Below are 23,710 nucleotides of genomic sequence, written 5' to 3'. Positions count from 1 at the left end.
CCGAAATTGCAATAGTAACAATAAATATTTTATACCGTCAACGGCGACTATGATGTCTTTTAAGTAATCTAAAGACATCACAGACACACCCATGCCCGAGGCAGGATTCGAATCTGCGACCGTAGCGGTCGCGCGGTTCCAGACTGAAGCGCCTAGAACCGCTCGGCCACAGTGCCGCGAATCAGCACACCTGACAATATACAAGCATACACTACATAACACGCCCTATGTATAGACTCTTTCTGCATATTATTGTCTTGTCTCTGCTATTTCTGTTTCTGCTTTTTCTTCCTTCTTGTTTTCCTTGTTACAAGGGAACCTCCCCATCGCACCCCCTCAGATTTAGTTATAAGTTGGCACAGTGGATAGGCCTTGTAAAACTGAACACAGATCAATCGAGAAAACAGGAAGAAGTTGTGTGGAACTATGAAAAAAAATAAGTAAAATATACAAATTGAGTAGTCCATGCGCAAGATAAACAAGATCAAGCAAATTGTGAACTCATCAGTGCCGTGGTCCCGTGGTTAGCGTGACTAACTGCGGAAGGATAGGTCCTTGGTTCAAGTCTTCCCTCAACTGAAAATTTTACTGTCTTTATTTTCGCAAAGTTATGATCTGTCCGTTCGTTCATTGATGTCTCTGTTCACTGTAATACGTTAAGTGTCTGTGTTTTGCGACCGCACCGCAAAACCGTGCGATTAGTAGACGAAAGGACGTGCCTCTCTAATGGGAACCAAAAACATCTGATCGCAAGGTCATAGGTCAACCGAGTCCTCCACAGGAAAACACGTCTGATATATTCTATACGCATGTGCGTCACATTACACGAATATGTTATCGACCCACCTAACTTGTACACTTAGCGAATGGGTAAAAAGATTCTTCTACCTTGCCCGATTTAGCTTTTCTTGTGGATGTGATAATCACTCCCAAAAAAGTATGAAAACATAAGTTTGTCACATAAACTGAAAATAAAAAATAAAACTTTTCACTCGAGGGAACACTTGAACCTAGGACCTCTCGTTACGTAGCTCCTCTCGCTAACCACGGGACCACGGCGCTCCTTACCTCCGACTGTCCTTGATGTTGCCTATATTCGCGTGGACTACTCAGTTAGTATATTTTATTTATTTATTTCATGGTTCCACACAACTACTTCCTGTTTTCTCGATTGATCTGTGTTCAGTTTTTCAAGACCTATCCACTGTGCCAACTTATAACTAAATCTGAGGGGGTGCGATGCGGAGGTTTCCTTGTTAGCACCTCGACACTTATATTCACAGTTCGTTATTTCCGTAACCTGTAGATTCTGCAGAGCTGCAGTGCACAAAATGACTGCTTTCACAACCATTCTACTCAGGATTAATTTGCGAGATTATAATCACAATTGGAAATGCTTCCAATCAACCTTCAGGTAAGGATGTTGTTTTAGGGCACCTGAACTGAGTGCTAGTGTGTGTTCTGAACTGAACGGAATCAGAGATATGATATTCAGTCTCGAAACTGAATGTTATTTACTTTGTGAATCCAGAGAAGCCTGTAGATAATCTCTTTGAGCGACGCCTACTCGACAGTCAAATTCAACACGTCATATGGTTATAAAATATATTTGCCATGTTGTGTGTCTGGCCAGATGCCGCCACCAAGCAGTCACAGCTACTGGCGCCTCTTAGTTCCTTGTAGCAGCCTCCAGATGAGCTCACAAACGTGGACCTCTTCCTGGTTCCGTAACAGTTCCTTCAGCGTGTGATATGCGTCCGCCGATAGCGTAGGCAGCCGCCTTTGGAAGCTCTGTCAACTGCGGACTACACTGCTTCCGCCTCGTACTGGTGGACATGGAAATCCTTCTGCCCATAAGCACCAAAACAGGGTGCGCCGCGGACACTCAGAGAGTTACGCTCGAGCATGTAAGTGCTTGCAGCCAGCTCAGTGTAGTACTGTGAAGACTACATTCTGGCTTAGCAGCTTCTAGTTCATCAAGAGTGTCTGTACGATTTCTGTTAGTGACGATATCATAGACTGCCAAGTCACAGCAAAATTAAATATCTTCAACATTTCGCGGCCCTTTCAGCAACTGTATAACTATCAATTTTAATTTTAATAATCAACAGCCTCAGTTGCACCGTTTACCTAGAATTGACCTAGGTTTCAGTCGGGATAACCCAACCTCCTTCAGAATAACCTTAACTACCGTTTGTCCATAGTGGACATCGTCAAGCTAAAACTACAAATCCATAACTTATCGTCAGACTGTAAAACTTATCTGGAACTGCCTCGGCCCCACTACGCGACTGCGATGTGGCAGCCACAAGTGCTGTAGTGGAACCAGCCGAGGCAGTTCCAGGTAAGTTTTACAGTCTGACGATAATTTATGGATTTGTAGTTTTGGCTTGACTATGTCCACTATGGACAAACGGTAGTTACGGTTATTCTGGAGAAGGTTGGGTTATCCCGACTGAAACCTAGGTCAATTGTAGGTAACCGGTGCAACTGAGGCTGTTGATTATTAAAGTTATAATTAAAATTACACTCCTTGAAATGGAAAAAAGAACACATTGACATCGGTGTGTCAGACCCACCATACTTGCTCCGGACACTGCGAGAGGGCTCTACAAGCAATGATCACACGCACGGCACAGCGGACACACCAGGAACCGCGGTGTTGGCCGTCGAATGGCGCTAGCTGTGCAGCATTTGTGCACCGCCGCCGTCAGTGTCAGCCAGTTTGCCGTGGCATACGGAGCTCCATCGCAGTCTTTAACACTGGTAGCATGCCGCGACAGCGTGGACGTGAACCGTATGTGCAGTTGACGGACTTTGAGCGAGGGCGTATAGTGGGCATGCGGGAGGCCGGGTGGACGTACCGCCGAATTGCTCAACACGTGGGGCGTGAGGTCTCCACAGTACATCGATGTTGTCGCCAGTGATCGGCGGAAGGTGCACGTGCCCGTCGACCTGGGACCGGACCGCAGCGACGCACGGATGCAGGCCAAGACCGTAGCATCCTACGCAGTGCCGTAGGGGACCGCACCGCCACTTCCCAGCAAATTAGGGACACTGTTGCTCCTGGGGTATCGACGAGGACCATTCGCAACCGTCTCCATGAAGCTGGGCTACGGTCCCGCACACCGTTAGGCCGTCTTCCGCTCACGCCCCAACATCGTGCAGCCCGCCTCCAGTGGTGCCGCGACAGGCGTGAATGGAGGGACGAATGGAGACGTGTCGTCTTCAGCGATGAGAGTCGCTTCTGCCTTGGTGCCAATGATGGTCGTATGCGTGTTTGGCGCCGTGCAGGTGAGCGCCACAATCAGGACTGCATACGACCGAGGCACACAGGGCCAACACCCGGCATCATGGTGTGGGGAGCGATCTCCTACACTGGCCGTACACCTCTGGTGATCGTCGAGGGGACACTGAATAGTGCACGCTACATCCAAACCGTCATCGAACCCATCGTTCTACCATTCCTAGACCGGCAAGGGAACTTGCTGTTCCAACAGGACAATGCACGTCCGCATGTATCCCGTGCCACCCAACGTGCTCTAGAAGGTGTAAGTCAACTACCCTGGCCAGCAAGATCTCCGAATCTGTCCCCCATTGAGCATGTTTGGGACTGGATGAAGCGTCGTCTCACGCGGTCTGCACGTCCAGCACGAACGCTGGTCCAACTGAGGCGCCAGGTGGAAATGGCATGGCAAGCCGTTCCACAGGACTACATCCAGCATCTCTACGATCGTCTCCATGGGAGAATAGCAGCCTCCATTGCTGCGAAAGGTGGATATACACTGTACTAGTGCCGACATTGTGCATGCTCTGTTGCCTGTGTCTATGTGCCTGTGGTTCTGTCAGTGTGATCATGTGATGTATCTGACCCCAGGAATGTGTCAATAAAGTTTCCCCTTCCTGTGACAATGAATTCACGGTATTCTTATTTCAATTTCCAGGAGTGTATTTATATTTATTTGTTTTAGGTTTAGGACATGTAGAGCCAAAATCAAACTGGACTAAAGTTACCATTTTGTAACATACTCGTATTAAATGTTATTCGTTATTTCTTATTGTGTTGTCACGTTTTTGTTACAGTGCCGCCCTGTGAGACAAGTGTTCAATTAGCAAGTGTGCAGTCAGCCATCTTTAAGGCACTGTAGCGAGGAAACACTTTTCTGCTACCGTGTATGTTTGGGCTGAATTAATAGTAGCACTCAATTACTGCATTCACAGCATACCTGCCCGGCCGCGGTGGTCTAGCGGTTCTAGGCGCGCAGTCCGGAACCGCGCGACTGCTACGGTCGCAGGTTCGAATCCTGCCTCGGGCATGGATGTATGTGATGTCCTTAGGTTAGTTAGGTTTAAGCAGTTCTAAGTTCTAGGGGACTGATGACCACAGTAGTTAAGTCCCATAGTGCTCAGAGCCATTTGAAGCACACCTAGAACAAGTTTTCTTGGCTACTTTACACAAAAAGGAAAGGGAAACCTAAAATTCAACTTTTTGCCAACAAAACTCGCCCATAAATGCACTAGGCTGACAAAAGAAGAAGACTATTTTTGTGGTTAATCATCATGGATGGAGCCCTAGGAGCGTTCAGCTGTGTTTCATTAACGTAATGTTCTAGGATAATCATTTAGGTGTGTTGTTGATGTTACGTAATTCACACAATCGGTTTACAGAGTATGCAATTTCACCGTTGGACCGGCTTGTGGCACTCCAACTGATCCGAACCACAGAAATATGTACCGTGATTCAAAATGCAAACCACAGTTGAGTCGGAATAAGTTGAACCCAGAGAGTTGCAGTGGACTGGGCGTGGCAGCTTCTCAGGCTTAACCAATAACGTAGCGCGATCTTGTAAACGGCTCTATGGCAATGCTTCAGTGTCGCCACAGCTATGTTGACGGCTACTGTTTCGCCTGCAGCGTTAGCGTTTCGCAGGTGAAAGCTGGCAACAGAGCTGCGAGATGTCAGGGTTCGTCTTATGCCTTCTCCACTATAGGTAGCTTTACAAATTTTCGATGTGGTTACGTTTTGGATCACTTTATGTGCTTCTACCATTCGGTTGAGTTGTACTGTCAGAAGCACATCTGAATATGAAATTGTGTAATTTCGAAATCGATTACGAGAATTACATAAAAAACTGTAAGGTTCAAAAAACCACTCCGTCTATAGGCCACAAGTGGCACATCGGGACCGGGACCATCCGACCGCCGTGTCTTCCTCAACTACATCTACATCTACATTTATACTCCGGAAGCTACCCAACGGTGTGCGGCGGAGGGCACTTTACGTACCACTGTCATTACCTCCCTTTCCTGTTCCAGTCGCGTATGGATCGCGGGAAGAACGACTGCCGGAAAGCCTCCGTCCGCGCTCGAATCTCTCTGATTTTACATTCGTGATCTCGGGAGGTATAAGTAGCGGGAAGCAATGTATTCGATACCTCATCCAGAAACGCAGCCTCTCGAAACCTGGACAGCAAGCTACACCGCGATGCAGAGCGCCTTTCTTGCAAAGTCTGCCACTTGAGTTTGCTTAACATCTCCGTAACGCTATCACACGTACCAAATAACCCCGTGACGAAACGCGCCGCTGTTCTTTGGATCTTCTCTATGTCCTCCGTCAACCCGACCTGGTACGGAACTGATGAGCAATACTCAAGTAAAGGTGGAACAAGTGTTTTGTAAGCCACATCCTTTGTTGATGGACTACATTTTCTAAGGACTCTCCAAATGAATCTCAACCTGGTACCCGCCTTACCAACAATTAATTTTATATGATCATTCCACTTCAAATCGTTCCGCACGCATACTCCCAGATATTTTACAGAAGTAAATCCGCTATCATATAACCATACAATAAAGGATCCTGCTTTCTATGTATTCGCAATACATTACATTTGTCTATGTTAAGGGTCAGTTGCCACTCCCTGCACCAAGTGCCTATCCGCTGCAGATTTTGCTGCATTTCGCTGCAATTTCCTAATGCTGCAACTTCTCTGTATACTACAGCATCATTCGCGAAAAGCCGCGTGGAACTTCCGACACTATCTACTAGGTCATTTACATGTATTGTGAAAAGCAATGGTCCCATAACACTCCCCTGTGGCACGCCAGAGGTTACTTTAACGTCTGTAGACGTCTCTTCATTGAGGACAGCACGCTGTGTTCTGTTTGCTAAAAACTCTTCAATCCAGCCACACAGCTGGTCTGATATTCCTTAGGCTCTTACTTTGTCTATCAGGCGACAGTGCGAAACTGTATGGAAGGCCTTCCGGAAGTCAAGGAAAATGGCATCTACCTGGGAGCCTGTATCTAATATTTTCTGGGTCTCATGAACAAATAAAGCGAGTTGGGTCTCACACGATCGCTATTTCCGGAATCCATGTTGATTCCTACACAGTAGATTCTGGGTTTCCAGAAACGACATGTTACGCGAGCAAAAAAATGTTGTAAAATTCTACAACTGATCGACGTCAGAGACATGGGCCTATAGTTTTGCGCATCTGCTCCACGACACTTCTTGAAGACTGGGACTACCTGCGCTCTTTTCAAATCATTTGGAACCTTCCGTTGCTCTAGAGACTTGCGGTACACGGCTGTTAGAAAGGGGGGAGGGGCAAGCGCTTTCGCGTATTCTGTGTAGAATCGAATGGGTATCCCGTCAGGTCCAGCGGACTTTCCTCTGTTGAGTGATTCCAGTTGCTTTTCTATTCCTTGGACACTTATTTCGATGTCAGCCATTTTTTCGCCTGAGGAGGGTGCGGATAGGAGGGGCGTGGGGTCAGCACACCGCTCTCCCGGTCGTTCCGATGGTATTCTCGACCGAAGCCGCTACTGTTCGGTCGAGTAGCTCCTCAATTGGCAGCACGAGGCTGAGTGCACCCCGAAGTTGCATAACACCAGTAAAACATCTGAAACTGTTATGCAACAACAGTGCAACAAAAAAGATCTGATCAGGGATGAAAATGTCGTCTTCATTCCTGGCGCGGGTCCTAGCTGAACTGCAGCGGCGGAGACGCGCTACTGACCCAGACGGCGAGCTCCTGGGGGAGGTTGTCGAGCACGTCGTGCACGGGGACGCCGGCCTCCCGGGCGGCGCGCTGCAGCACCGGGTCCACGGGGTCCCCCGTCTTGAGGCAGCGGAACGCCGAGCCCTTGAAGGGCTTGTCCGGGTACCAGTGGCCCTCGAACTTCTCCTTCAGGGCCTTCTCCAGCTCCTCGCCGAAGATGTTGACGCGCCGCCTCGGCAGCTTGTTGTACAGGTACGAAATGACGAAGTTGAGTGCTACTTGCACTTCGATGTGCATGTTGCTGGTGGGGTTTATCACTATTTTTTTGGTTTTTTACAAAAAGGTTCCGTAGTTGCTTTCTGAAACAGAAAAGAGAGAAAAGTCTCAGTTAGTAACGCATCCTCGTAACGCCAGTAGAACATAAAACAGTCACCCAATATGGCAATAAACATGTGAGATCTCATGCATAAATATAAAAAATAAAAATATTAGCTCCTACTCCTCAGACAGATTTTGTTTAATACGTTTATCTGAACTAAAATAATATGAAATTTTTCTACATGATTACATACTTGAACAGAAAATTAAATTGTCATCAGACAGGTAGTATACTCACGATCATATGTAATACACTACTGGCCATTAAAATTGCTACACCACGACGATGACGTGCTACAGAGGCGAAATTTAACCGGCAGGAAGAAGACGCTGTGATATGCAAATGATCAGCTTTTCAGAGCATTCACACAAAGTTGGCGCCGGTAGCGACGCCTACAACGAGCTGACATGAGGAAAGTTTCCAACCGATTTCTCATACGCAAAACAGCAGTTCACTGGCGTTGCCTGGTGAAACGATGTTGTGGTGCCTAGTGTAAGGAGAGGAAATGCGTACCATCACGTTTGCGACTTTGATAAAAGTCGGATTTTAGGCTGGCGCGATTACGGTTTATCGTATCGCGACATTGCTGCTCGCATCGGTCGACATCCAATGACTGTTAGCAGAATATGGAATCGGTGGGTTCAGGAGCGTAATACGGAATGTCTTGCTGGATCCCGACGGCTTCGTATCACTATCAGTCGAGATGGTTGGTTGTTTTTGGGGAAGAAGACCAGACATCGAGGTCATCGGGTTCATCGGATTAGGGAAGGACGGGGAAGGAAGTCGGCCGTGCCCTTGGAAAGGAACCATCCCGGCATTTGCCTGGAGCGATTTAGGGAAATCACGGAAAACCTAAATCAGGATGGCCGGACGCGGGATTGAACCGTCGTCCTCCCGAATGCCAGTCCAGTGTCTAACCACTGCGCCACCTCGCTCGGTCAGCAGTCGAGATGACAGGCACCTTATCCGCATGGCTGTAACGGATCGTGCAGCCACGGAACGATCTCTGAGTCAACATTTGCAAGACAACAATCATCTGCACGAACAGTTCGACGACGTTTGCAGCAGCTTGGACTTTCAGCTCGGGGACCATGGTTGTGGTTACCCTTGACGCTGCATCACATACAGGTGTGCCTGCGATGGTGTACCCAACGACGAACCTGGGTGCACGAATGGCAAAATATACTTTTTTCCGATGAATCCAGGTTCTATTTGCAGCATCATGATGGTCGCATCCGTGTTTGGCGACATCGCAGTGAACGCACATTGGAAGCGTGTATTCGTCGTCGCCATACTGGCGTATCACCCGGCGTGATGGTATGGGGTGCGATTGGTTACACGTCTCGGTCACCTTTTGTTCGCATTGACGGCACTTTGAACAGTGGACGTTACATTTCAGATGTGTTACGACTCGTGGCTCTACCCTTCATCCGATCCCTGCGAAACCCTACATTTCAGCACGATAATGCACGACCGCATGTTGCAGGTCCTGTACGGGCCTTTCTGCATACAGAAAATGTTCGACTGCTGCCCTGGCCAGCATATTCTCCAGATCTCTCACCAATTGAAAACGTCTGGTCAACGGTGGCCGAGCAACTGGCTCGTCACAATACGCCAGTCACTACTGTTGATGGACTGTGGTATCGTGTTGAACCTGAATGGGCAGTTGTACCTGTACACGCCATCCAAGCTCTGTTTGATTCAATGCCTAGGCGTATAAAGGTTGTTATTACGGCCAGAGGTGGTTGTTCTGGGCACTGATTTCTCAGGATCTATGCACCCAAATTGCGTGAAAAAGTAATCACATGTCATCTCTAGTATAATATATTTGTCCAATGAATACCCGTTTATCATCTGCATCTCTTCTTGGTGTAGCAATTGTAATGGCCAGTAGCGTATTAGCTACTGCTCCTCAGACTGATTTTATTTAATAAAATTATGTGATTTAAATAAAATGCAAATTTCCTTCCTCAATACATACTTGATCCGCAAATTAAATTGTATCATGAGGCATGTAATTTTTCGAAGGGTATGTAAAATTTGAACGTTTTCACCGATAAGGAAATGAAAATTTTGTGGTCAAATCAAATGGCCCACTGACAATATTTGTTCGTTAATTCCATCTAGGAAGCTCTTCAGCTATAACGAATAACTGTGGCGATAAACAGGAGATATAGTGTCTAGAAACATCACTGTTTTCAAACGGCGTACTGCTAGTGTCGGTGTTTTTTATTTATTTATTTTTATTTATTTTTTGTTTCCCTTGGTAACGGTTTGCGCGATGAATGAAGGAAAGTCGACAGGACGGATGATGAGTCACAAGTAGGTACCCAGAGGGATTCTCGTTTGTAATTTGTTTCGCTTCGTAAATGAAAATAGCTGAGATTTACTTTCGCTTGCAGCAATTTAATCGGCTGGTATTTGTTTCACTCGCAGCAATTTGAACTGTGCTCTTAGGCTCCTGCTGGACCAAAACCTTGAAAATTGTGACATATTCGGAAAAAAGTCACATATTTATAATAACTAAAATTTAATGCCATCCACAACATCAGAAAATTGTAAAACATTCGGAAAAAAGAGACAAATACTTGTGATAATATGCTATATACTATGACAAGTAATGATAAATAATTTTTAACAGCAGAACACAACGAAAATCCGCCGATGCTGTATTGCGCCATAGCCAAAATATTCATACCATACGTAGCGTAGTAGCTAGAACTATTCAAAAGATGACTGACGATTACTGACAATGGCTCTTTTGGTCCACTGAGAACGTAACAAAAATTCATTAATGGGTAAAGTTAATTCAAGTAGACAAGGTTTCAGCTTAAACACATGACAGCTTGAAATCTGCGGCCCCGATATCATTTTTTTTTCTATATATAAATGAGATGTTACCCGTGACAATGGGAAACAATCTGACATTCTCTAATTAAAGAACAGTGGGTAACACCTGGAGCCCGACACATAAATTTGTAACATGGGCCGACCACACAAAATCACTATTATGAATAGCTATTGGAAGACTTAAGTTTTGTTGGAACCCTTCCAGGAAGGTGCGGAGCGTTTGTAAAGGAGCTAGTTCTTGAATACCTGCAGTGCTTACTGACTAGGTAACACACCAGGTGCTGAATAAATCCGGACATCGAAACATGTCGATAGATGCTCGGGGAACTTAAATAGGGATCTCTGGAAGAGAGGCAACACGATTTGGCAAAACAGTGTTTTCTAAATTTAAAGAACAGACATTCGACGAAAACTGTGCAACAGATCTACCGTAGCCACTCCGCTGCGGAGTGAAAATATCATTCTGGAAACATCCCCTAGGGTGTGGCTACGCCATGTCTCCGCAATATCCTTTCTTCCAGGAGTGCTAGTTCTGCAAGGTATGCAGGAGAGCCTCTGCGAAGTTTGGAAGGTAGGAGACGAGGTGCTGGCGGAATTAAAGCTGTGAGGACGGGGCGTGAGTCATGCTTGTGTAGCTCAGTTGGTAGAGCACTTGCCCGTGAAAGCCAAAGATTCCGCCTTCGAGTCTCGGTCTAGCATACAGTTTTAATCTGCCAGGAAGTTTCGTATCAGCGCACAGTCCACTGCGGAGTGAAAATTTCATTCTGGGATGATGTGAGTGTTGTTATTAGCTTAAGTTAGTTTAAGTTATTTAATTAGTGTGCAAGTCTAGGTGCCGATGACTTCAGGAGTTTGGTTCCTTAGGAATTCACTTACATTTGAATATTTTGAACATTATGTCGTTAATAGGAGTAGCCAGGGAAACTACCGGTTCGAGGGGAATATGCTGTCCAAAACTAATAGCTGTAACAAAAACAACAGCAACAACAGCGACAACACATAATACACACACACACACACACACACACACACACACACACACACACACACACAGAGAGAGAGAGAGAGAGAGAGAGAGAGAGAGAGAGAGAGAGAGGCGTGCGCTCACACACGCAAACATATTCGCTTTATAGGTGTGATGTTTCTTAAGTATACAAAGCGAAACACTTAAAATAATAAAAAAGGAAATTAAAGCCAACTAGAACAGTCCCTACTGTATCGTTAACTTACTTTGACAGAAAAGCATAATATTGTACTTGGCTCGCAAAATAATTTTGGAGAATGTTCTTTTGGCTGGAATAAAACAAATTCTCTTCGACATTATTCAGATATGCTATATTCTTAGTACTTGTTCTCACCTGAGTACTGGCAGGCCTAATCGTGTAAGCGACAAGCAAAATGAAATTAAATCTCATAAAACGAAAAAAAATACTATCTATATTCCTTCAATTTGCAAACCATTGCATATGTGTAATTTCTAGAAGAGCATCGTGTTTATCTACGGGAGTTTTCCTACTTCTTATCTAACTTTTCAAATGTGTCCCAAAATTCGTATGTATCACTGAGGTGAAACAAGTATAGAAATTTCCGGTGTCACGAAACTAAACGGTAAAATCGCTGCAGAACCACTGCATAACGAAGTTTCCTTTACCGAGTCGATGATACATACGAATAAAATGCGTCCAAATATAAGCTTTTTGTTTTTTAAATATATTTATGTCTGCAAATAATAAGCTACTTAAATACTGAGTGGAGAGCATTTCCATTACAGAGATACTCTTCACCTAGTCTGCTGCCTACTCATCGATATACTTCCAAAAATGAAAGGAAAGAAATACCGTACGCTACACAACGAATCTTTACTTTTTTCTGCAGGGCGCATAATAATACCGCTGCTAAGCGTATTTGAAGCTTCGCTGAGCTTTCCGCACGTAGTTTTTATGAGAGCATGGTCGTTCTTTAGCTTCATTTGTTTTATTGTTCTCTCAAATACCTCTACAAAATCTATCATTAATTTACTCACACATCCAACAAACACAAACACGCACACGTATATATAAACACACAAACACACATACACACACATATCAACTGTATTCTTTCTTCGGCGTAACAAATATTAATGGATAAAAATGCACTTACTAATTAATGACTAGTTCACGTAAAAAATTCAAAGCGTGAGTAGTCGTTACTGCTTGGTTATCATACTAAATTATTAGCTACACGTTGCTCAATAAGTGTATTCATTATCTTCAAATGATATAGCTAATTTCAGGGCAGAGTTACCATGCTTATGTAAACCTGTTTGCCTGTGTGTCGTTTACTTGTCACACGAAACATTGACCTTTATCAAACTCGAATAGCAAAAGTGAAGTAAACAAAACAGACCAACAGGCAATATGCTAGCAAATGGCCATTGAGGAAGCACTACTGATAACGTTTTAAGTAGAGGAAGCCTTCTCATGGTGTGACGACTTACAACGATTCGGCGAACAGTACAAGGATAGACAGCTTTAGCATTGCAAGAACACGCTCAAATGGCACAGGTTCAAAGCAGTAACTAAACCGCATCTTACCTCACTATTCATATTTACAAAGACTTCACTGGAACGACACTTCATGCTGCATAGAAAATATGCAGATACTAATTTGTTATAAAAGTGGAGAGGAAGAAACACTTCACATAAGGTGTGTTCGACAGCTAGCTCTGTATTATTTTTAACTTACTACGGTTACAATTATAATGCAAGAATCAACATAGATTGTACAAAGTCAAAGAATAACGAACAATTTGTTTGCATGGCAATATCGTACCTAGGAAAGGCATTCTTTCTGCGTTACGAATAGTATTGCTAGTAAACATTAAGTTGAAGTAGACTCTAAAGCGGTTTCTTCTATAAAATCAGCAGAAATGATGGCAATGAACTGGGCTTCTGGTGACACACTTTTAATTAGCACATACAAGACGTCTTGGGTCAAAGAAAACAAACAGTATGGACGTAACAGCGTCTTCAATGAATTCTGTACATGAGGCATGGGAACGCTGCAGAAAGTATCCCTAAAAATTACCTACTTCATTTACAAACTTACGCCCTACGTGATTTATAAATAAAGTATCCAACCCCAGTTTTCTCATGGAAATAACTGTGCAGACGACAGATCAATCGATCAGGGAATAGCTAACCTCAGTTTCGCTAGCAGCTTCCACATATAATTGAGCTTAGGTTTTTTAACTAGTTTCAAAGTGTTACGATAGAAACACTTCATCAAAGAGATTCACCCTGTTGTTCGCATTCAACACGGATTATTTTTGTTGTCGTGTTTGTGGTAGGCATATTTTCTGACATAATTAAGACAATTTTCTCAGGATGAACAATGATAGGTGGAGTGCCATAGCTAACCCTTCTCACTATCACAGTAACTCTGTTGTTTTATAATTTTAGTGAGGCAGGTAAAATGCAAAGCATGAATATGTGCCATTAGATCAACTTACTAATTGGAATGCTATAGTACCCTCGTTACAGCCAAATTAAAAGAGAGAAAGCTCAAGATGTATTATACGACAGCTTGATGCTCAAGATGTATTATACGAAAGCTTGATTTGGATCGAATGCAAAATTTTTAGTCGTTCCTATTGGAAGATATTTGTAACTGGCATCTAACAGTATCAGGTAATAGGAACAACAACAATTGCTTTTGCAGCGCTCATCAAAAAAGCTTCAGTAATGTAAGGATCCAATAACCACTGATTCACAAACAGAGTATCTGTTAAAATGACCCCTAAATTTCTTCAGTGTCTGTTTGGACTGTTTTCGACTCACAACTGACGGGGTTAACCATAGATTATTAAACCCTCGTGAAACTTACGACTGCAGTAAACTATAAAACAGAACATTTTGTACTTAATTTGGTTTGTAAGATGCCATTGGGGATCTAATAATGGTAATTAAATGATTCATAATCTAAAAATTATGACTACCTTCGAATAAAATGTCGAGTAGTAAACTTTACGATTGTTTAGTACCAATGTAACGTTTCCCTCCCTTTAATGTTCTAGAGTTAAGCGAATTGCGGTTTAAAGCACATTTCGATGCCATACCCTTCGAATCAACATCACAGGCAATAACGTTAAATGCCTGCTGTTATTTTGTAGTCTGAGTTCCAGATAGTATAGTTTGCTGCAATACCGGGAACGGATACCCAGAAAATCGGGAGCAGAAATTCTCAACCATCTGTACTGTGAAATACGACGACAGGCTACTGAGGTCGCACCGTAGTTTTATTTTTATTTTCATCTGAGACTTCTTTAAATATTGCCATTGTCTTTGACCCGAGTTGTCTCACGTATTTAGTTGTTATTTATGACTTTAGGAACGTGATTGTAAACGTGTTTCAGTTTCAGTTATAATTTTTTGACAGAATGCCAATCATTTGGAATATTAAGGCGTATATCAGAAGGAAAAAAATCATTAAATAATGTACTTGTGTCTACTGGAATACGATGAAAAAATTTGCATCTTAAGCTAACATGATTTAAATTTATAAATAACTTCATACAGTAAAAGGGACAATATAAGCTGGAAATGAAAGTTCTATGTTCTTCAAACTTTCTGACAGATTAAAAATATGGAAGGATGAGGACTTGACCCAGACCTTTGATTTTCACATGCAATGTCCACACTAGCTGAGCTATCCAGACGAACTCGTAATTCACGAGCTGACGCGCGGGGTAGACGCTCGATTTAGGGCGCCTTGTCACGGTTCACGCGGCTCCATCGTCGGACGTTCGAGTCCTACCTCGGGCATGAGTGTGTGTGTGTGTCCATAGCGTAAGTTAGATTAAGTAGTGTGTAAGCTTAGGGACCGATAACCTAAGCAGTTTAGTCCCATAAGATCTTAGCACAAATTAACAAAAATTTTACGAGTTACAAACACAGTTTGAGTTTCCTCTTCCCCACTTCCTGATGTTTACGCATTGTGTGCCGCATACTTTGCTGAGCTGTCATTCGTGGCAGACAGGCAATGAGGACGTCCCCGTCCGGCTCGCAGTTTTAACTTTTAACCTGTCAGGAAGTTTCAAAACAGAACAGAATGAAAGATCCGTTCTATCGTATTGTGTTGCCTGGACTACCTGAGGTCAGAACGTACTTTACACTAGCAACTACCGGTATTTTTTTCTTTGTTGCTGTCCATTGCACTGGTCTTTTTTGGTCGTCAAAGGCAAGAGTGAAGCAATAAGACAGGTAGTCCCAACTAAAGAAAGAATTTTTTTGATGGTGGTGTATACTGTTCCCGTGTCACTCGAAAGAGCCTTCTAAGAGGACTTGAACGACATAACATGCGTGAAACATTAAATAGTATAACAAGATACAGCGCCGTAGTGTCCTACATACGTCGCCACCCCAATCTGACGTCCCCGGATTTCTTTCTGTGGGGAAAGTTGAAGGGTATTTGCTATCGTGATCCACCGACAACGCTTGACAACATGCGTCAGGGCATTATCAATGCATGTGCGAACATTACGGAAGGCGAACTACTCGCTGTTGAGAGGAACGTCGTTACACGTACTGCCAAATGCATTGAGGTTAACGGTCGTCATTTTGGGCATTTATTGCATTAATGTGGAATTTACAGGTAACCACGCTGTACCAGCGTGCGTTCTCAGAAATGACAAGTTCCCAAAGGTACATGTATCACATTGGAACAACCGAAATAAAATGTAGCTACGTTCTGTATTTTAATTTAAGAAACCTACCTCTTACCGACTGTTCGTCCGAAGCCGTGAGCCATATGTTTGTGACTATTCCAGAGCCATCTATCACAAAGCGAAAAAAGTGGTCCAACTAAAACATTCATATTTCTTTACGCACTACACGAATATCTAATAAAAATGGGGGTTCTTATTTTAAAAAAAACGCAGTTGATATCCGATTGACTGATGGCAGCACCATCTGGCGGGCCAACCATCTGGTTTCCCCCTTCAAGCTAGACGAGTTCCGTTCTTTGTAGTTTTTTCGTTTGACTCTTATTTTGTGAGATATTTGGCTCGATCACGATGAATGGACCATCCTGAATAAGCGTTGCCGATGGCAGCGCCGTATTCTGCCTGTTTACATCTCTCTGTATTTGATTGCGCCTGCCCATACCGCTTTGGCTTTTCGGTGTATGACAGCAGACCTTTTCTCAAAGACAGTGCAGGAAAAAGTAATATATTGATAGATGCAGTGTATTTTCGGTTAATCTGCAGAAGGAAAGGTGGTTGATAAAGACAGGGAAGGAATGTAGCAATCAGAGGGGCCGGCCAGCGGTAAATTCCAACGTGGCAAGCAGCTGCTGGTGTCTGGTGTGGAGGCGTGCAGAGACACACCGGAAGAGCGGAACAGAACGGCCAGCGAAAGCGGAACGCCCGGAGCGGCGTTGTACGGGAGCGTGTCTTCCGGCCGCGGGGACGGGGGAACAGATCGTTTGGACACGACCAGCCGACAGCCTCTGCTCCGTCTCAGCGTTACGCTCCACGGGCAACCGCGCCGCCGCCTGCAGCTCTGCGCTTCGCGGAGTAACACTTACTACACACCGCCGAAGAAACGCCCTCTCGCCAGCGGCGGTATGGCACTTACACCACTCGAACTGCCAATGTTACCGACCCGTTATTTGCTTCGGACGCTGTTTGCAGATGGAAAGCCATAAATGACACATTTTTCTCTCTATTGAATTGTTACCGGAGTTATTGATCCAATGATAATTTTGATTTGTTTACTGAATTTTATCGATTTGTACCACTTTCTCATGGGCAATGGCCAGTAGCTTTCAAGTGGTGCAGTTACGGCCTCGCTAACACAGGTGTCGTCCCTGTACTAGCAGTTTTTCTTATGTACCGAATCTAATTAGGGCCGGCCGGAGTGGCCGAGCGGTTAAAGCCGCTTCAGTCTGGAACCGCTCGACCGCTACGGTCGCAGGTTCGAATCCTGCCTCGTGCATGAGTGTGTCTGTTGTCCGTAGGTTAGTTAGGTTTAAGTAGTTGTAAGTTGAAGGGGACTGATGGCCTCAGATGTTAAGTCCCATACTGCTCAGAGCCATTTTAACCATTTTGAAGAATCAGAGTGTTGTATGGCCAGTACAGAATCATTTTGCTGTCTTGATAGACATCCTTGCTCCATATCAGGCTCCTAACTCCCTTGCAGAACGCTTCCGCTTGCCTCTCCCGCCCAGTTATTCTCCGTCGTTTCGTTCATTCTCCTGTATTACACTTCTCAGACACCTGAAACTCTCCATCTTCTTGAGTCGTTCCCAACTACTTGTTATTCCTAGTTGTGACCATCACTCAACACTTTCTTACGCTAGTTTTGTGGTGTCACTGCTAGACACCACACTTGCTAGGTGGTAGCCTCCAAATCGGCCGCGGTTGGTATACGTCGGACCCGCGTGTCGCCACACGGCAGGTCTAGTCTAGAGAGACTCCCTAGCACTCGCCCCAGTTGGACAGGACTTTGCTAGCGATGGTTCACTGCCTACATATGCTCTCATTTGCAGAGACGATAGTTTAGCATAGCCTTCAGCTACATCATTTACTACGACGTAGCAAGGCGCCATATTCAGCAATTAGAATGAATTCTGAACAGACAATATTGTGAATCATGTACCGTCAAGAGCGACGTTAATCATTAATGGATTAAAGTTAAGTATCAAACTAATTACGTCCGCTTTCTGAATTCTAATTCCTAGTCATGTTACAGACCTCACGTCAGTATAGTCCCTCCCTCCTCACGCCAGCCTGCGTGAGCTAAAACGCGTGCATTTCGGCCTCCACTAGTGTTCGCTCTTCTGCTAACACCACAGGTTTTATGCCATATCCTTGTGCTATTCGTTGCTATACGTCCAACTTCTTTTGCGGGGGTGATGGTCCGTCTCCGTCGTTGAGTGGTCACCGGCTGGTTGCTATGCGGAAGACCCAAGTTCGATTGCCGGCACTGCCAGGGGTTTTCCCTTGGTGGGAGGAGTGGTATGGGCTGCACTGAACCCGCGTGATGCCAGTTGAGGAGAGGCTCCGAGTGACCAAAGCTAGCGACAACTGGGACAGCGGTATTTTGACCCTATAGCTCCCCCCCCCTCCTCCCACCACCCCCACCCCAATGAAGCTATTGGCGGAGAAACGGTCGATACTGGTGCTCGCGCCAATGCCTTTGCCCGGAGTTGACATTACGTGTGGGTGACAAATTTGATGTCTGCAGTCAGTTCGATCTCCCCGCTGGTGCACTGGCGTATAGCGAGTTCTCTGATTTGGGAGCCGGCCGAGGGGTCAGCTGGCGTTCGCGTGTCGCGCCGTGCCGGAGATCCGTCCTAATTGCAGGCCCACAGCTGCCGCGTTGCAGACAGGGGACGCCCACAGCGAGTATGTGGAGCGCCGTGTGGCGGGCGTGGCCACTACAGGTAGAGCCAGCCTTGTGCAACAAGCCGAGACCTGATTTTTTTCCCCTCTCTTTTTTTTCCAGTCCGTGGAGCGGGCGCTGCGACACGCGGCTAGCGGGACAGCTTAAAGCGATGCGGGTAGACCGCCCACACTACACACCAAATGACTGGGAGTCGGTTGCAAAGGGTCCGATAGGTGCGACTGGCTCCATTACGAAACCTCACCGAGTCTCGTTTAATAACACTCCCCTCGTCGTCGGTCGTTAACACATTTAGTGTTTCTGACATACACTGGTACACCTGCCTAATATCGTGTAGGGCCCCCGTAAACACGGAGAAGCGCCGCGACACGACGTGGCGATGTCTCGACTAATTTCTGAAGTAGTGTTGGAGGGATTTGACACCACGAATACTGCAGGGCTGTCCATAAATTCGTAAGTACGAGGGGGTGGAGATCTCTTCTGAGCAGACCTTTTTGCCGGCCGGAGTGGCCGAGCGGTTCTAGGCGCTACAGTCTTGAACCGCTCGACCGTTACGGTCGCAGGTTCGAATCCTGCCTCGGGCGTGGATGTGTGTTATGTCCTTAGGTTAGTTAAGTTTAAGTAGTTTTAAGTTCTAGGGGACTGATGACCTCAGCAGTTAAGTCCCATAGTGCTCAGAGCCATTTGAACCATTTTCTTCTGAACAGCATGTTGTAAGGTACCCCACATATGCTCCATAATGTTCATGTCTGCGGAGTTTGGTGGCCAGCGGAAGATTTTAAAATCGGAAATGTCTTCCTGGAGCCACTTTGTAGCAATTCTAGAGGTGCGGGTTGTGTCGTATTGTCCTGCTGAAATTGCCCAAGTCCGTCGGTATCCACGACGGATATGAATGTATGCAGATGGTCAGACAGGGTGATTACGTACGTGTCACCTGTCAGAGTCGTATCTAGACGTATCAGTCCTACTGACACACGCCCTACACCATTACAGAGGCTCCACCAGCTTGAACAGTCCCCTGCTGACATGCAGGGTCCATGGATTCATGAGGTTGTCTCCATACCCGTACACATCAATCCGCTCGATACAATCTGAAACGAGACTCGTCCGACCGAGCAACATGTATCTATTCAACAGTCCAATGTCGGAGTTGACTGGTTCAGGCGAGGCGCAAAGCTTTGTGTCGGGCCTTCGGCTCCGAAAGCCCACATCGATGATATATGGATACATGGAGATGGTATCTGTTCTTTCGGACATGTCCGAAAGAACAGATAACATCTCCATATATAGGTAATTCTAACCGGCTATTGACCTTCTTCTGTGAGGATGAACACGCATTGCCCGAAGTCTTACGGGACTCGGTAAGATTGTCTGCCGCGAGTAATGAGTGTAATGGGCAGGGACACTACGAATGTAGTGTGTGGTCATTAAATTGGGAACGTGGGTCTCACGGGGAGCGTGGAAGGGGTAATTCCCTGCAGTCGTACTATCCTCTGCGCCTTCGGTGGCTCAGATGGATAGAGCGTCTGCCATGTAAGCGGGAAATCCCGGGTTCGATTCCCTCTCGGGGCACACATTTTCAACTGTCCCAGTTGATGTACATCAACGCCTGTCGACAGAGTAGGGTCTTGATTTAATTACCATTTCATATCGATGATGTTTCGTTGAACGGTTCGCACGCTGTCACTTGTTTATGGCTCAGCATTGAAATCTGCAGCAATTTGCAGAAGGGTTGCACTTCTGCCACATTGAACAATTGTTTCTAATCGTCGTTGGTCCCGTTCTTGCAGGATATCTTCCCGGCCGCAGCGTTGTCGGAAATTTGACGTTTCACCGAATTCACGGTACACTCGTGAAATGATCGTACGGGAAAGCCTCCACTTCATCGCTACCTCGGAGTTGCTGTGTCCCATCGCTCTTGCGCCGACTATAATAACGCCACGTTCAAACTACTCAAATCTTACTAACCTGCCATAGTAGCAGCAGCAACGGATCTAACAACTGAGTCAGACACTTGTCTTATACAGGCGTTCCAGACCGCAGCGCTGTATTCTGCCTGTTTACATATCTCCGTATTTGAATACGCATACCTATGCCAGTTCCTATGGCGCTTCAGCGTAACAGGGAAATTTTAAGAATATAGAAGACAAGTCTATCAATGTGATGTAACACATCATTTCCTGTCTGCGTCAGGTGCTCGTCCTGTTCGCTCTTCTGGACGCCAGGGTCAGTCTCCAGTAGGCTGGGGAAGTGTTTTTGTTCCTCCTGGAAGTGATGGGTCGGATTCCCTGTAGCCTCCTAAGTGGGTTACCGTCTGGGCGTGAAGTGCGTGTAATGTTCCCATTACTGTCGGCTTTTTTTAGTGTGACATGAGTGTCACACATCACTATGCGATAGTGTTTCATTTTTCTGCCCCTGCTTCGTAGATATTTTATTGAAAGTAGTGGGCTTGTTTGTTTTGGAGGAAAGCTTAGAGTTTTCCTGTCTGGGAGACTGAACTCCCGCTGTGAGAGTGCTTGCCAGTAGAAAGTGATCAGTGAGTCTCATTAGTAGGGACGTCCGGCCCCGGTAGCTGAGTGGTGTTGGCCCCCGGTAGCTGCGTGGTCGCCGGCACGGTAGCTCAACGTGTTCGGTCAGAGGGTTAGCTGCCCTCTGTAATAATAATAATAAAAAAAACTGAGTTAATTGATCAACAACGAACTGAAACGGGTGTCTTGCGACGTCCGTACCGAGCAGATACAAAGAACGAAGACGAACAAAATGAGACAAAAAAAAATGTACTAATCATCATCATTTCATCCCCATCGACGCGCAAGTCGCCGAAGTGGCGTCAAATCGAAAGACTTGCACCAGGCGAACGGTCTACCCGACGGGAGGCCCTCGTCACACGACATTATTATTATTAGGAGGGGCGAGCATCCCCAGAGAGTTGAGCAGTTTTTCGCAGTAGTGGGGCCGTGGCATCTCTTTGCTTTTGTTGGCATGTCCTCACTGAGGGCAGGGACCAACGTGGCACCAAGGCCGTTTCTCAGGAATAATTGGGCATGACGTTTTTGCGTTTTCTGTGCGGATATCAGTGATTGGGACTCTGTGGCGCCGCCCGAACTGTATGAGAAAGCTGTTTGCTTTTCCTCCAAATTTTTCGTGGATGCAATCGAATGAATTATTCCCATCACTGTGTCTGGGACGAAGAGGTTGACCAATCGGTGGGGCACTGCTGCATGTCAGAACCAAACGCTGGTTTGCTAATGTGCATTGTGTATTCCTAGCGTGTGAAGTGTCTGATGCGTTTCCCTGTTTCTTTTTTTTTTCCTGAAATAAGCGATAGTCTCGTACGTCACATTTGCAACAACACTGAGTCGTCCCCTACATGTGGAGTTTTTAAGTTGGTAGCTGAGTGCAGAGAAGGAAGTTTCTTGACTATTCGTCTTCCAACTACAGTCTGGCACTCATTGGCACAGCCTAACTGATGAAGGGGAAATGTAAGTGTCGTAATTGCAATACTGCGATCCATATTCCGGGCAATTCGTAGTTTACTTGTTCTGCAACGCAACTTGTATTGCCTATTTCATTATAATTTTTGTTCTTTTGTCTCGCCAACTAAGAATGCGCGGGCTAACCAGATGACGAAATCTTGCTGCGTTGTCTCCAGACAGTCTTCCACATAGGATGCTGTGCTGAAAGGTAGTGTCTCCGAATTTTTTATGTGGGAACTCTTAAAGCCAATATCCTTGACATCCATTTGTTGTAGAATCTTAGAACATATTCCGAGCTCCATCATAAGGAGGTATCTCAAACTAAATGACCTCCTCCATGGCCACCAAAATGGCTCATTTGATACCCAACTCGCAGTTTTCTCGCGTGACATCCGAAACCCATGTATCAAGGCTATCAGGTAGATGCTGTATTTCTCGATTTCCGAGAAGCATCCGACCCGGTACCACGCCAATGCTTATTATTAAAAACACGGGTATCAGAGAAATATGTGACCGGGCTGAGCATTTCTCGGTAGGGAGGACGCAGAATGTTATCTTGGATGGAGAGTCTGTGTCAGGTGTAGATGAAACTTGGGGTGTACCCCACGGAAGTGTGTTGGGTCGCTTGCTGCTCATGTTGTGTGTTAAAATCTTGCGGACAATATTAACAGTAAACTCAGACTTTTTGCAGATGATGCACAGTCTGAACGACGCTATACAAGTATTGAGTCAGACCTTGACAAGATTTCAAAGTGATGAAATGAATGGCAACTTGCTTTAAATGTTTAAACATATAAAATTGTGCGTCTGACACAACGAGGAAACTTAGTATCCCACTAACATAATACTGTGAGTCACAGCTGGAATATGTAAACTCATACAAATAGTTGGATATAATACCTGATAGGGACATGAAGTGCAACGATCACATAGGATCAGTCGTGGGTAAAGCAGCTAACAGACTTCCGTTTATTGGTAGAATACTGGGGAAATGCAACCAGTCTACGTAGGAGTTTGCTTACGAATAGCTCGTGAGACCTTTCTTAGAATATCGCTCATGTGTGTGGGACCCGTACCATATAGGACTGACAGCGGATACTGAACGTATACAGAGAAGGGAGAGTGTCACAGATATGCTGAACAAACTTAACTGGCAGACACTAGAAGATAGACGTAAACTATCGCGACAAAAATCTACTGAACGAAGTTACGAGAATCGGCTTCAAATGACGACTCTAGGAATATGGAATATACTACAACCCTCTACGTATCGTTTCCGTAGGAACCGTGAGAAGATTGGATTAAATATAGCACGCACGGAGGCTGTTCAATAATCATTGCTCCCACGTTCCATACACGAATGGAAGGGGAAAAAGACTAACAACTGGTACAGTGGGAGGTATCCTCAGCCATACACTTCACAGAGGTTTGTGTAGATGTATATGTATATGTAGATGTATACCCTACAGAATATCTAATCTTCCCTCTGCTACCGTATTTTACCAATGCAAAATACGAACATTTTGTAGTCAAATGAAGATACTTCATTTTTTTGTATTTTCGTTAATCTTTCCTGAGACGCTTTCGTATGAAACTTATAACTGTGTCGTTTAT

General features: G+C 45.3%; 1 protein-coding gene across 1 annotated transcript in view; it reads right to left on the bottom strand.

Moving 5' to 3' along the window:
• The window catches only part of LOC126336536 (protein Tob1-like), a 143,009-nt gene that overhangs the window by 23,186 nt on the left and 96,113 nt on the right, over positions 1-23,710 (bottom strand). Inside the window, exon 3 of the mRNA XM_050000354.1 lies at positions 7,023-7,363. Coding sequence (XP_049856311.1) covers positions 7,023-7,301 — 279 coding nt within the window. The 5' untranslated portion in view covers positions 7,302-7,363. The remainder of the gene's footprint in view (positions 1-7,022; positions 7,364-23,710) is intronic.

This window comes from Schistocerca gregaria, chromosome 1 (genome assembly GCF_023897955.1).
Source record: "Schistocerca gregaria isolate iqSchGreg1 chromosome 1, iqSchGreg1.2, whole genome shotgun sequence".
In the NCBI taxonomy this organism is placed as follows: domain Eukaryota; kingdom Metazoa; phylum Arthropoda; class Insecta; order Orthoptera; family Acrididae; genus Schistocerca; species Schistocerca gregaria.
Note: the sequence above shows the minus strand (reverse complement) of the source record. Positions and strands in the feature narration are given on the sequence as shown.